Source organism: Notothenia coriiceps, unplaced genomic scaffold, assembly GCF_000735185.1.
Source record: "Notothenia coriiceps isolate Sejong01 unplaced genomic scaffold, NC01 NC01_scaffold00034474, whole genome shotgun sequence".
NCBI classification, from domain to species: domain Eukaryota; kingdom Metazoa; phylum Chordata; class Actinopteri; order Perciformes; family Nototheniidae; genus Notothenia; species Notothenia coriiceps.
Genome location: NW_011367175.1, coordinates 303,214 through 318,136, shown reverse-complemented (window position 1 = coordinate 318,136; position 14,923 = coordinate 303,214). Strand labels below are relative to the sequence as shown.

At 43.6% G+C, this 14,923-nt stretch overlaps 1 protein-coding gene across 1 annotated transcript in view; it reads right to left on the bottom strand.

The window, feature by feature from the left end:
• Positions 1-1,413: 1,413 nt before the first annotated feature.
• LOC104962237 (dachshund homolog 1-like) overlaps positions 1,414-14,923 on the bottom strand; it is a 61,015-nt gene continuing 47,505 nt past the window's right edge. Inside the window, exons 8-13 of the mRNA XM_010790660.1 lie at positions 14,135-14,298; positions 13,420-13,582; positions 11,609-11,744; positions 7,971-8,129; positions 6,610-6,678; positions 1,414-2,666 (exon numbers count right to left, since the gene is read on the bottom strand). Coding sequence (XP_010788962.1) covers positions 2,629-2,666; positions 6,610-6,678; positions 7,971-8,129; positions 11,609-11,744; positions 13,420-13,582; positions 14,135-14,298 — 729 coding nt within the window. The 3' untranslated portion in view covers positions 1,414-2,628. The remainder of the gene's footprint in view (positions 2,667-6,609; positions 6,679-7,970; positions 8,130-11,608; positions 11,745-13,419; positions 13,583-14,134; positions 14,299-14,923) is intronic.

The window sequence follows — 14,923 nt, the reverse complement described above, 5'->3', positions numbered from 1 at the left end:
TATTGTTCTTTCAAGGTTGATTGAAACTTTAACCTCATTTTTAATAAAAAGAGGAAAAGCTTGAAATATATCAGGTCTTGAGTTTTTACAATGCAGCATTGAATTATGCAACAATCAGTTAATTATTCATCTCTGTGGCTGTGTTACGGCCATGCCTTAAAAAGCATGCAGAATGGGAATGGGCCAAGCCTGCTGTGTCAACACATTTCACTCAGAATTGCTTACTAGAGAAATTTGTCTCTCAATGTCGATTTGGTGTTTTCTTATGCGTTTTAAGAGCCGTCCCTGTTACAGCTGTTCTGAAATGATCCCTGTGGATAACCGTCGTGTCTCGAGAGCAAAACAAATAATGTCACTCAAGACCAGTCAGCTCAGATTATAATTAAAAACACACAAGGAGAAATGTCGGAAGTGCCACAAAAACTGACAATGTCACATTTTCAAAACAGAATCATTTGACGTATTCAGCGTTAACAGAACAGCTTGGAAATGTCTTAACAACTCCCTGGAAGCTTCAACGTTATATAAAGAGAATAATATGATGCATGACCTTACAGCATGTACAACTGCTTAAAGGACTGCTGTTTATTTTATGGTGATATATTGTGAATTAGTGTCATACACTTCAAAGTACACAAGAAATAATTTATTTACAGTGAGCTCGGTCACACCCTCATTTACATAATTTATATAGGATTAGCCTATGCAGTTTTTTTTTCTTGAAAACACACTCACACATGCAAGTCAAAGGTTACACACACACGCAGCCACTCAGGGAAAAGGAAAGGTTACACAATATATTCCAATCCTTTGATACCCATACACATTTTTTTGAAAGTGAAGAACAATATGCTCATTTGTTTTCTACAGTTTACCTGCAATGTTTTTTAGGCTATACATAATACATGGAATGAGTTAGGGCTAAATATGCCAAAAACACAATATTTCAAAAATAAAAAAGAGCTGCTCACAACACCTGCTTACATTTCAGAATATTGAAACGTATTAAAAGCTGTATCTGGTATTTCAAATGTTCAGTGTGTGTCTCTCAAAAACCCTCAGCCTTGTGAGCAGAAGTTCGACAGAGGTGTGTTCAGGCAACATTAACTCACATGTGGTTTATCATCAACATGTTAACTTTATTTGAATTTGAAGTACAATGAAGAGATGATTCGAGAAGCTATATAAGTTATCAGTGACAACAGACCTAGACACTCCATTGAGAACAAAAAGAACAAACACATCGTGAACATGGGACACTCCTCCGCTCCTGATTGTAACACATAAGGTCTAAACTGTTCTGCAGTTAAAGGACTGACATCAGCTTATTATGTCTAGAGAATATACACAGGTGTTTCAGCACCAACAATTCAAAAGTGTTCAGGGAAAGTAACAGGAAAATTATAACTTATGTTTTTTTTTCTCATCAGGATATCATGAAACACTCTAGAAAGGAAAGGAAAAGTGTGTACGTTCAACAGCGATTTGAGCAATGTTATTAAATGGCATTCAGTCCGTAGAGTTGTGTCATGACTGATTGTTTCACAAGCTGACACGCGATCATTCGTCTTGATATTTTTTTTTAGAAAAGCATCGAGAGGCGTTGTTTTTGAGTGTGTCTCATGACAAAAAATGTACAGTAAATTCCAAGAAATATTACCTCTGTTACAAAGATTACAGTACTATTGACAGCAAAAGTCTTCATTTTGAAAGTGAAATGTCTGATAGTTATGTTTTTCAAAATCATCTGGGCTGGAGTGAGTCAACCCTAAGATTTGTTCAGCACAATATAGGATTTATTAAATATCATAATTCCAGGACAAACATTTACATGCCTGCATGCTTTCTCACCAAAATGGCAGCTATAGGAAAGAATGATGGCTCAGAAATAGAACAAAACAAACTGTAGGTTTATATAAATGGTGGTATTGTTTGCCTACTAGCTCTACTGCATACACAATACCTCTTAACGTTATATACACATACCTTATCAATCCGCTGGGGTTCGATAGAGTGAGTTCTCCTATCATTATCATCAGATCTTGTATATACAACAATGGTAAAAAGGAAACTTGATTGTATTGTCATCTAATTTAGAAAACATGGAAATCAATCTTCTCTTTTGATGATCACATGGATAGATTCACATTTTTTTTTTCATCTCCACGTGTCATTTTTAGCTTCTCAGAAAAATTCAATTTGAAATACAAAAAACAAAACTTCAGTCCAATCTCTTTTTTGAAGCTTTCTCGCTGGCTGAGATACAGTATAAAAATCTTCAGTGCTGTGAATTTACGAGTTATTACCAACAGTGTACCATGGGTACGTTTTTACTGTGCTCGATATATGTGTTTATCCTTCACGTAGGCCAACCGCTATGTCAACACCTCTTCTATCAAACTACTTAATGTTGGCCTCTGTGAGAAATTCTTATTCTACATTCAGACACAACCTCCTTCAGCATTTGGGTGAACACAATTTCCATTCAACTTCTACAAGCAGCTTGACTCCTTCCCTCAACTAAATCAGCCTGGATAAGGGCTCTTGAGAATCTTCATGGGTTTTCTTTTTTTCGTATTTTTTCGTATTTTTTTGAGTGTATTTCTCCTCCAGCTCTTCACGGCCTTATCAGTACATCACTGTGGTTTTCAGGAACAGTCTTCCATCTGCAACAGAGGACACACAGGAGCCAAGGATTAGCCAACAGCTAACTTCCTGCTGACGCACATGCACAATTCAGGAAGTGATTGTTGATGAAACTTCAAAATGCTGCCCTCTAGTCTTTCACTTTCAGCGGTGTTACTATGGATTCAGAAACCGATTTACGGATAAGATTAAGTTAGCAACCATGACTAATATGATTAAATATCATGCAGAGTCCATTACTTCACTGTATAAAATAAAAACAAGAAATTATAATGGTGTCAGGTAGAAAGAAAATGGGACTAACCATAACACATTTTTTACTTTTGAATTAAGGATCATACACAATACATCAATATAATTACACAGTTAAATGAATATTTCACTACAAACACAGTCCCTTCTGTAAAAGCAGATATCATCACCACTTTCCTCGCATCGGGATTGTGTTGAAGACATCTCTACTGATGTGCTTGTTTGAACATAATACTGCACTCATGATGTTAAGCGCTCTCTAAGTGACATTTCCTGCATGGAAATAGTGTTTATTGAAAACGGCAGACATTCCTCTACTGCGTTATCTCCAGACACCTCCAACCTAACGAGCTTTGTCCATTTCCAGCGAACACTCTTGTCTGAGTGTTCGCCTGAGCGAGCAGTGCTGCTCCGACGCTGAGCTGGTAAAAGCATCTGTTAGGCACAGCTCAGGAGCATGTTTGACGTTTATTACCTTCACATTTCCTCTGCCGGAGAATGCTACAGTAATGCCTTTAAGAAGCACACCTCTCTATGGCAGCGCGCCCTAAATAATTCAATGTTAAAGAGATACGCACACAAAGACATTTAGCAGCGCCAGTTGTTGGACATGACACAAGCAGCGCGGGACAAGAGGAAACGCTTGACTCCCGTTCTGCAGAGACATGAGAATACACCTGGTTACAATGTCTGGAAGTGCTTCTACTAACGCTGGGAGTCACATGTAAAGCACATTATTTTCTATAATTAAAAAGCATTTTTTTCATTATTTAACCACTAACAAATTGTGCTTAATTTAAAATCTGTACTCATTACATTATCAATATTTTATCAATTGGTCCTGTTCCCCCTATTAGCCTGTTTTATATATCGCCGTGCATGCAGAGGAGACAACAAAGGCTTGTTGTGTGTGTGTGTGTGTGTGTGTGTGTGAGTGTGTGTGTGTGTGTGTGTACAGTATGTGTGTTGGGGGGAAGGGGGGGGGGTGTACAAACACACAGGCTAATTACCCAGCACTGCCGTAGGTCTCGGAGGCATTGCACTATGGCTGCCTCTATTCAAGCAACAACCACAGAGTTCTGTGTAAAAGTCATTACAGCATGAATGCAGCGCGATGGAAAAACAGACAGCCGGGAGGGGGCCGGTGGGGGGCTGGTGGCGGGGGGCCGGAGACACACACACACACAGTGCGCTGGGATACACAACTTGACACACACGCGTACACACACCTTAATAAAAAAGAGCAGATGAAACATCACAGGCTCACCTCGCAGTCTGTCTACCTGCCGGCCCGGCTTCACAGTTGGAGCAGTTTGTAAAGGGTGTTAATGAAAACGAAGATTATAAGACGGATGACGACATTTAACACGTTGTCGAGAGCAGCTTTAATATTGCAGCATTTTGCTTCTAATAGATGAAATTATAATGAAAGACAGGGAATGAGTGAAGAGGTCTGATAAGCTAATCTCACTGCTTCAATTCCTTCTTTTCAAATCGGCGCGCAATATTCATGCAAATGTTGAAACATCTGCTTTACACACATAACTAGAAAAATTGGTGACGTCCTGACACATTGTTTTATGAAGGACCGCCTCATTAAAATATGTTAAAACTTTAGTATTTTTATATTCAAATCAAGATGAAAAGTTCATTAAAGAGAATAAATATTTCATTAGATGCTAAATAAAACAAAGGGAATTTTTGGCTTCTCTCAGCATAAAATTCCTTTGAAAGATTAATTAATACATGTAAATTATGCAAATTATGCCCATGCAAATATTTTATGAAGACAATTAAGGGATCCATTAATTACAGTCTTTTTTGCTTCAGTGACATTCATTCATTTAATTTTAATTTCACTTTAACTGTTTTGATGTTTAATCTTGCAACAAAGAACTTTATCTCTGTGCACAGGGTCGTGTAAACTCGCCGAACACACCGAGTGGCAGGCGGCAGGGAACCAGGAGAGATACTGGGGGAAGATATTCACATGCGCACCGTTGCCAGGCAGTACTGGCGAGGTGCAGTCCCAGTAGCTCTCTGCCTGTGAAAAGAGCCACGTTCCCTCTTGGACGCGATTCAAAACACTGTAAAAGCAATTAATAAACACAGACTGTGTTAATATCGCAGAATTAGAGAAGTGTGACAAAAGACAAATAGAAATAATTAGTTCTCTAAAATTATGCCCTCATTATTATTTTTTTCTTCCCTCTCCCTCTCTCCTTTCAGCCTCCCTCAGTTTGGAGTTGAGAATATACCCACACATTTCTCTCGGCTTTCATGCGAGTGATAGGCTTGTTTTTTTCCTTCTGCTTGTGTAATTTATCAACATCATTTTTTGCCATTTGAGGTTAATTATACAGCGAGGCTTGCGGAGTAGAGCAGGGGAGACATGGGTGGCAGACAAATGCTTCTCTAATTGAACAAAAACACAAAATGCTGCCTGTTATTCAGCTCCCTCCTTCATCCCACTCTTCAAGGCGATGATCAGAGTGATTGAGACCGCAGAAATGATATGGCTGCTTTGTGCTGCTCCTAATAGGGTTTCGATTTCTTTCTAAAAAAGCAAAGAAAAAGATCTGTGACTGTACATTTAAGCAGAACAATGGCCGCTGTCGCTATAATGTGAAGATTCAACACGTTTAATTTCATACAAAAGCCCCACAAAAGGACCAGCTCTTCAAAGAAGTGTAAAGAAATTAAAGTGGCTAAATGTACTAATTTGGGTATGAAATAAGGGGCTATAATTACGCTGTATCTGCAAGTTATCTTTGTATTTAAATGATGACATATGGATTTCCTTTTTTTGGACATCAAACTGCCTCAGATCCCCACAGTGACTGAATGACATTTAATTACGGAGGAGTCATCGTTTCTCTCTTTCTTTTTGCCCTTTCACAAAATATCAGTTCAAGTAGACCAATCAAACATTAGAGAGTTAAAGGGGACCCAACTTATTCCTCGCATACAAAGAGGAATATTTTCCACTTTTCACAGCAAATTACACGGAGCATTTTCCCAGATAAATTGGGACCCCTCCCACTGATAAGGGCGGTTGTGAGCACACGCAGCCGAGGCGTATTAAAGGGAGACGTCCGAGTAATAATGAGGATATTCAACCTCTGCAAGGTGTCTTGTATCTGGGTAAACACAGATAGCAGACAGTCTACAGAGGTTATCAAGAGCGCGCCCTTCCCCAAACACATACTGCACCCCCAAGGCTAACAAACAAACAAACCATTAAAAATGTACAAGGCTTATTCATAAAATGGATTGATTTGCCCCGTTTATTACTATCAAAGGGGGGATTCCAGTGCTTTTTGTGGTTTTATGACTCATTAATGCTTCCTGAGCTGTAAACAAAACACTTCTGTCTTTCTCTGCGACATTCTAGCCGAGGCTATTTTATCTACTGCGTTGTACGGGGTTCCAACAAAGATCTGAGAAAGCTTCACCAAAGCCTCTAGAAGTCAAGTTAAAAACAATATTATTCCAACAGAAAAACCAATGATCTTGACCTAGTGCTGTGGCCCAGATGGCGAGCTGTATGCCTGAACAGCAGGCACAGAAACACTAATGTTCATAAAGTGAAGCGGTGTGTGTGTGTGTGAGGGGGAGCGAGAGAGGAAGCGAGGGGTGGGAGAAAAAGAGAGCAAGAGTGAGAGCCAGAGGAAGAGAGAGAGATTTATTGTCTCATCTGAGCCCCTGTACCTTGTATTGTCCTTTCAGCATCTGTTCTTCCACTGCTGCGGTCACTCTCCATCTCAGGGGTCAGAGAGTCTGCGAGGAGAGAGGGATCGCCGCCGTTAAACATCCGTGACATCAAGCCATCACAACGCCAGCTTCACAGCATCGCTCATTCAAAACAAGAGACCCAGCCTTCAAGCTATATCTCTCCATCGCATCTACCTCCATGTGTGCATGGGAGGAACTACGCTTAACACTAGTGGAGGAAAAGGAGCTCAAATCCTTCATTTAACACTTTGGAATATTAAAATCTAACCCCGCATTCAAGTGATTGTTAAGTCCGTCAATATGTCAAAGGTTAAATTGTACTAGCACTTTTGCAACTGGTCTTTTAACATTGTATTGTGAACTGCTGCTGGCCACAAACGCTCTTAACTTAAACAATCACTAAAAATGACTTGACCGATATAAATGAAAAAGTTTGTATACAAATGATCCCATTACTCTTTGTCGTATTTAAACAATTTTTTTCTGACGCACTGGGTAGTTTAAACTCTGACAATAAATCATGTGTGATGAGCTCATCGTGTTTTGTAATGCCTCACTTTGCAACTGAGTAGTAACTCCTGTCAGATCAAAATAATGAAAAATACTCTTCTTAACTTTAATGCTTGGATATTTGGTCAGTAACTTTGTATTTCTATTAATAATTAAACTGTCAAGTATGCATTACAGGATTCGACAATTATTAATCTGCAAGTTTGTGGATGATTGATTGTTTGAATTATTTTTTGAGCATTCGTTCCACTTATTTTTACACTTTTTATAGCATTCTTAGGTTTTGGGATATGGATGTTAAGAAGTAAAATCAAGGCATTTGAAGATGTCACCGTGGGCTTTTAAAGAAATATAATCATAGTTAGACATTTCACAACGGAATAATCAAGACACACTATTTATATAACGAAGCGTTATGAGAATGGAAAGCAGGGATGAACACAGGGCTCTTACAGCTCAAGGCAAGTTAGAGTTAAGACTTTTTATGAAGCCGCTCGGAATTTAATTTAAGACCAATTTCACGCACTATTTTCCGCTATCTGGATCTTCCTGATGAAAATGTGCACTTGAGATAAGATACAGCGCTCACAACAGCTTTTCATTTAAGGCTCGTGATAAGATAACAGTCAGCATGCAAGTTGGTTTATTAGTATTTCTATAATCAAGTATAATAGAGTCATCTATGACGTCACAATATTTGCTTCAGGTGACTTTTATGTCCTGAAAAATCACATTTTGAACTGACTGATTGTCATTTTTTCTCTTATTCTGGCCCACTATAACCCTGTTGAGTGTGTGAAAGGGAAATGTTTAGGATTGTGTCTCACTGTGGAAGTTCTGACCGTTGAGGGAGCGCATGCTGTCGGAGGGCGATGGCTGCTTCATGCTCTGCTCCACCTGCTCTCTCCTCTTGGACTCATACTCCAGAGCTTCTTGGAGTTTCCTCTTGGCCTTCTTCTCCTTCTTCAGACGCTTCTGAATGATTGCTGCGAAGGGGAAAGTCCACAGTGACAATGAATGAGCTGTAGGGCAAATGAGCGTAGCCTTTTTTTCTTTTTTTTGGCAGAAATCTGATTACTGTAGCCATCTAGCAGGAAAAGATAATAACCACATTTCAAAAAAATCTAGCACACTATAATAGAAAAAAGGGAAATCAATTAAAGCTAAATATTTGATAATACATAAAGATCCTCCTTAATAAAAGAAAATACCGACTGCGACTTAACAAACTGCTAGAGGGAATTAAAGCAAATTGAAAAACGTATTGGGATATTTTTCATGAATTTCTCTCATTAAACATAAACGACACAGTTAGCATGAGAAGCTGATGCATTTAACATGAGAGTGAGATTTCTCTAAATGAATGTGTATTACCAATTATGTCAACTGACTAAGAGCAGGGAAAGCGGCGCTAAGCAGATCACAGCGTGTCCGTGCGCGTGTGTGTGTGTAACCAAAGAAACGCAGTCGAACGTGTCACTGTTGCAATAAGAAACATTAAACATACATGCAGGAGCGGGGATGTACATTCAGGCGCTATCACATCTACATGAGCATACGCCTGTGAACTGCTGGGAGAACACACACATACACACACACACACACACACACCACACACACACACACACACACACACACACACACACACACACACACATATATATATATATGTTTATACACAGTATGTACACACAGATATAGGTAAGGGAAGGAGAGAGTGATGTGGGCTATTTAAGAGCTTCAAGAGGAAGTGACAGCAAACCCCATGGAAAGTGTGTCACAGCAGCTCCTCACACTGCCCTCAGTGGTGAGGCAGAACTCAGGGACTACAACTGACTGCTGCTACATGATGGCTTTCAGGCATATTACCACCTTTGATGGTGCTAGTGAATATGTTTTTAGCTCTTAGCTGCAACACAACTCCCACAAGGTCTAGGAACATGAGCTTAGATCTCCCAAAGTTTTGTAATAACAATTTTTTTGGATAATTTGAGGGCACTGGGAATTTCTGACACTTTTTGGACAGAGCAAGATTCAAGGCTTTTATTGTCATTTGTACATTGCTACAGTGTAGATATGTCAATGAGAATCTTAGGTCACAGACAAAATAGTTTGTGCAAGTAATCCAAATAAAATAGAATAGAAATAGTGCAAGGACATTCTTTATTCAAGTAATTGGAATATGATATATTAGATAAATATGTAGATAGACAATACATTTTAGAGGTGAACTGAACTGAACCAGACAGAAGCTTGATAGACACTAGGGGTTAAGATGGAGCTCACCTATTGGTCAGAGCTCCACTCTGCTAAGTATAGGTATTTTTATTCTACAGACTGGATCTGTACATCTTTATGTTCCTAAACTATACCTTCTCTTCCCATTTACTACACAGCTGACAATTGTAAATGGATTGGTATTGATATACATGAGTCTCTGTAGCACATTTCCAAGCTCCTCACACAGCACACCAGGAATGAATAATATGAATGACAAGTATCTCATCATGTATCAATTACATTACTGCCATTCCAAATATACTCCTGACATTCCTAAATTGAAAGTTGCGAGACTGCGTTCTGGTGAGAAAAAGCTGCTCGGCCATTTTCATCACACATATTCCCCATCCACATGCAATTATATCGAATGCACTGGGCTATATCTTACTAATTGTTGATTCTTCTGACCCCAATTTACTCTAAGTTGCTTTATCTTAATTTTCTGCTTGGTTTCATTTTGTTGATTTGTATATAAATATCCAAGGCGAGGATCATTATCAAAGATGACTTAGTGGAGTGTTGGGAGCCTGCAACGAGTTTACTTGTGACTTTCTAATTACCACACAGTCAAAGGAGAAGAAGGACTCGGATGCCACCGGTACGAGTGCAAGGAGAAGGGCAGCAGAGTACACACATCATTACACTCAGACAGAAGGCAACACATTCATCTTTCTGACTGAGGGGGGTGGAGCCGGAGCCTAAATAGCACTCTTGAGTAGACAGGTATTGTTAAGATATGCAGATTCACAGTCCAGTGTGAATTGTAGTCCTGATGTTCATGTTACTGGAAGGACGATGTGGGTGACGTCCACCTTTTTGACTAAACATTTTAAATTGGCAATGACTTTTACTCACATCTTCTAGAATGGAAATCCTTGAATTGTTGAAAAACTATTGCTGTTAAAAACACCTGCTTAGTTTTATGTTCGGAGATAAAGGAAGTCTTTTTTACTGATTTAGTCCTGAAGCCTTCACGACATAATAGATAGGCATTGTATCGCTAGATTTCTTAGGAGCTTTGGAAATAATTTCACCCTGTTTCTTTTTACAGTAGCGGATGGAGTTTGCTCAATTATCAAGGACAACAGCTGCTTAGTTCTCAAGTTAAGACTCCAAGGTCCAAAAATTGCGCAGATAGTTCTCATTCATAACACTCCGTTCGATGTCTCACTATGGGATGCGCCTCATCGCGGAGCAAACAGAAGCATCAATCTCATTACGCCAATCCTGATTGGCTGGTGATCTTGACGTCAGCGTCAGGGAATCCACCCACCCTATAAGTAGCTTGCGCCACGTCGCAGCGTCATTCAAACACCTCTTCTCGCTTCAGAGCACATCTCGATAGATCGGTAGCCGGGCTAGCTTAACAGTCCACAGACTGAACCCAAAGCTAACTTTCAGTCGACGGGCGCTCGCCGGCTACTTTTCTGCTTCGCAAGAAGACTGTTAATCTACCTCGCCGTTTCTTTCTTCGGAAATAAAGGTAAGGTTTTGATTTTTCAAGCAGACTGCCAAGGCACACANAATCTACCTCGCCGTTTCTTTCTTCGGAAATAAAGGTAAGGTTTTGATTTTTCAAGCTAGTAACACACCTGTTGCTAGCTTGCCTTCCCTCACTACCGACACCACGGTAGCGAGGACGTTTTTTCTTTTTCTCTCTCACACCAGAAGAGGGGAAGATAAAAAGGTATTAACACAACAGTTAATATTCTTTGAGAATAAAATTCTACACCGTCGCTTTTTCTCCGGATTAACGACAGGTGGGGAAATAATTTTTTCTCAGCAACGTACCTGTTACGAGCGGGTCCTCTCCACGCCGTCACCACGGCGAACGAGATGGACGCTTCTCTCCCTCACACCAGAGGAGTCAGGGACTCGGAGGCTCGGCTCTGCGGCTGCGGGTTGAAGATATCAGGCACAGACTCACACCAGGTCTGCTCGTCCTGCCTCGGGCTGGAACACGTCCAGGAGGCTATCGACAACCCCGGCTCATGCGGGCATTGTGCCCGCTTCACCATCAAGAGCCTCCGCCGACGGCTAGCACGCCAAGCTAGCTTGTCGGGACAGGACCCCGTCATGTCCGCTGTTTCGCCGGCCGGCAATCAAGACATGGGGGCGTCCACCGCAGTAATTGAGCCCCGCGCTGTGTCAGGCTGGGGCTCAATAACAGCGGCAGCCGCTGAACCGGAGCCCCGCGCCGTGTCAGGCTGGGGCCCGGTGGCGGCAACAGCCGCGAGAGCGGAGCCCCGCGCTGTGTCAAGCTGGGGCTCCCAACTGGACCTCACCATGGTCTCGCCCGCGGAGGATGTCCTGGAGTTGGACTACATGGAGGACGAAGAGGATGCCTCTGAGTTCCTCCTGTCCGACTCGGATGAGCAAGACGATGATGTCTTCGTGTCATCAGCTCAGGCTGCAAAGCCGGGAGCGATGGCTGCTCTCCCGGGCGATAGCGCACCAGCTTCGCCCTGTCTGAGCATGGACCTGCAGGCCGTGTGTCAACGCGCCACGTCCAGGCTGGACATCCCATGGCCTGAAATGGCCAAGGAGACCTCCAGGTCTCGCTACGAGGGGAAGACTTTGCCCCAAGCAGCGAGGACAAAGAGGCAGCTCCTTCCAGTCTTCCCGGAGATGCTGGATGAGGTGTCGGTCTCATTGAGAGAGGAGAGACGGCTTAGGCGTGGACGGGGCGTCGCGCAGCGATTGGCCGCTGCCGGTCCTCGCTGTAAGGCGCGTTTGCGCACCGCTGGCGCTGATAGCGCTCCAACAAACTCCCCTGGCCATGAGTGAGGGAACCGGCGACCCATCACAATTGATCCTGATAGCTCCGCCAGCTGGCTGCCAATGTACTGGCGGCGGAGATATATCGGCGGCTGCTCGCGGTCAGTCGTGGAGATCCGCTACCGTTCAGGTACATAAGTGTCTCAATGCCAGGGGTAGCGATCTTTCACCCTGAGACACCCGGAGCGGATGGACCGTACTGGCCATGGGCGGACATGTTATCATATGCGTGAATACCAGTGGGGTCATCATAGCGCAGAATAGGTGAGTAAACCTATTCAGGGTAATTTCTCCCCAAAATTTTTTTACTCCTATAAACAGCCCACCAAAATATTTTCCCACCAGAGCCGCACTGACGGTATGACTTGGTCACTTGAGTGAGTGGCGTTCGGCGCAAACTCACGATGTTTCGAACGTCTTTATATGTTCGTGTAAAATGCAGCGAGCCGGTCTAGACGCCGCGAAGTGCCGCGACGTGCGCGCAAGTGCAAAACAAGGCTGCATACATGAACATTGGGCAAATGGCACATTTTGGAGATCGGATAGAGCGACCGTTGTAGATTTTCGACGTTGTTTCCATCGTAGCTAAGTTTAACAATATATCCAGTCATACATAACATTTTTCGGGAGTCTCTTGAATTATTGAAATAAAGTTTGCATATATTCACTAACTAGTGCAATATTATTCCGTACATCGTGTTAAAAACTATTCCATTGATTAATTGATTATCGCGTGAATGTTTTAGCACGTAAATGCTTTCGGTTTAAAACCAGTCCGACCTCGACACAAAACCATCAACCAGCTTGCATAGGATTAAACATGTCAACACTCACTCACCCCGTCTTAAACATTCCCAAAGAATGCCTCTTGTCTCTCGTTGTGCTGGATGAAGTCACTGGCGACGATGTAAACCCAAAATAGTCCCCAAACAGGCGCAGAGGCATTTTTCTTTTTACTTAGTTGTCCGAGTTCGGGGCCGGCAAAAACTGCTGCCCGCCATCTTGCTCAGCTCAGCTTCTGTGCTGAGCTCTGAGAGCGGGAAAGAGGACTGCCCTCTGCTGCTGGCGCGTGCTGTGGCCATTCATGTCTGTCCAAAACTCCTGTCAGTGTAATAGATGAAACGGATCTGGATTTGGAGCACAGTCTGGTGACGTCCGGTATTGAAAACATACCGACGGTATTTCCAAATACCCCTGGTATACCGTAATACCGCATACCGGCCCAAGCCCAGTATTGAGAGGCTCGGCCTGCCCCTGCATACCGCCCATTGAACCGCTGGTGCAGCCACCTCCACCGAGGCCTGGCTCCGACACCGAGTCAGTGAACCCCACGCTATCGGTTAAAGGCAGACCGGTTCCAGTCGCGATGAACGGAACAGGCCTATAAAGCCGCGAGTGTTGTCGCCAGGGCCTCAACATACTCACTGCTGACCGCCTACCAGGTGGAGCTCTGCGAGCGACCTTCGACGCAAACCCTGGGCCGGGCCGTGTGGGACGAGATCGCAGGCGATACCACGACATTTGCCTCTGTGTGCAGCGCTGTGCAGTCCAGCGCCAAGTATGGCCATAAGGTGGTACAGGAGAGAGGCCAGGTGGCTCAACCTGACCAAACCTCCCACGACGGGCGAAAAGGAGGATGTTCTCGACGCCTACTCGTTCCGAGGTACTTTCGGCTCGCTCTAGTCTCTTGCCGCCGCGAGATGCTGAGTCGAAAAGAAGAAAGACAAGGCCCCACCCTCTGGTTCCAAGGGTCGCCACTATGACGGTCTCGCGCAGTCATTCGCTCCAAGTTCCCTCACGTCATGCCCGGTTCAAGAACGAGGCAGATAGATGCCAACAGCCCGCCCCGAGTCCCCAGCCAGGCCAAGGAGACGAGGCGCGAGCTGGCCGAGAAATCCCGTTCCGGCCAGCAGCCGGTTCAGGCCTAGCCGACCCAGGTTTCGGCCCGCCAGACCCGAGGAAGAAGGAGCGCGCTGGACAGCCTCCTCTCCTCTCCTCGTGACAGAGCTGGAAGTTCCCTGTTCCCCAGCTCCAGATGTTTTGGGGGTCGCGCACCATGCCGATCTTCCGCGCCTCGTGAGCCAGAACGTCATCCAACTTCCGCGCCAGAAGGGAAACGGACACTTAGTGCCAGAGACAGCCGAGTCTGCTATCTGCCCCTAAGTCCCAAAACACATGTCCACAAATACCATTGTTTTCAATAAACCCATTTTCCACTTCGCATCCCGCTTTGCGGTAAGAAAGGCAAAACCTCCATAGTGTCATGTTCCTTTTGAGACGGTTCTCAAAGCGCGATAACAGAGTCTGTGAAGCCCACCACGCGTATGCGCAGTGGTAGGCTGGTGGTTGTCAACCGGGGCAGGAGTCAATGCACGGTCTGATTTTCAAAGACCCGCACCCGCGACGTGCAATACCGAACCCGCCCCGCTACCAGCACATATGCCAAATTAGTTCGCGCAATCCGACCCGACCCTCGGCACAGGATCCGCAACCCGACCCGACCCCGCATATATATGAGCAGCTGAAAACGTGCAATTATTAACCACGCATTGCATATTGTCTAAAAAAAGCGTGGGATGTTGGTTATTTTCTGCATCAGGATGAACCCAAAATCGTCCCCAGACGTTGGATTTCGCCTTGAAGGAAGTGTTATTGAAAATGCTGTATTCTCACAGAGAGCTTTCACCTCAGCCATTTCGAATGTGATACCCTCAGAATCTCT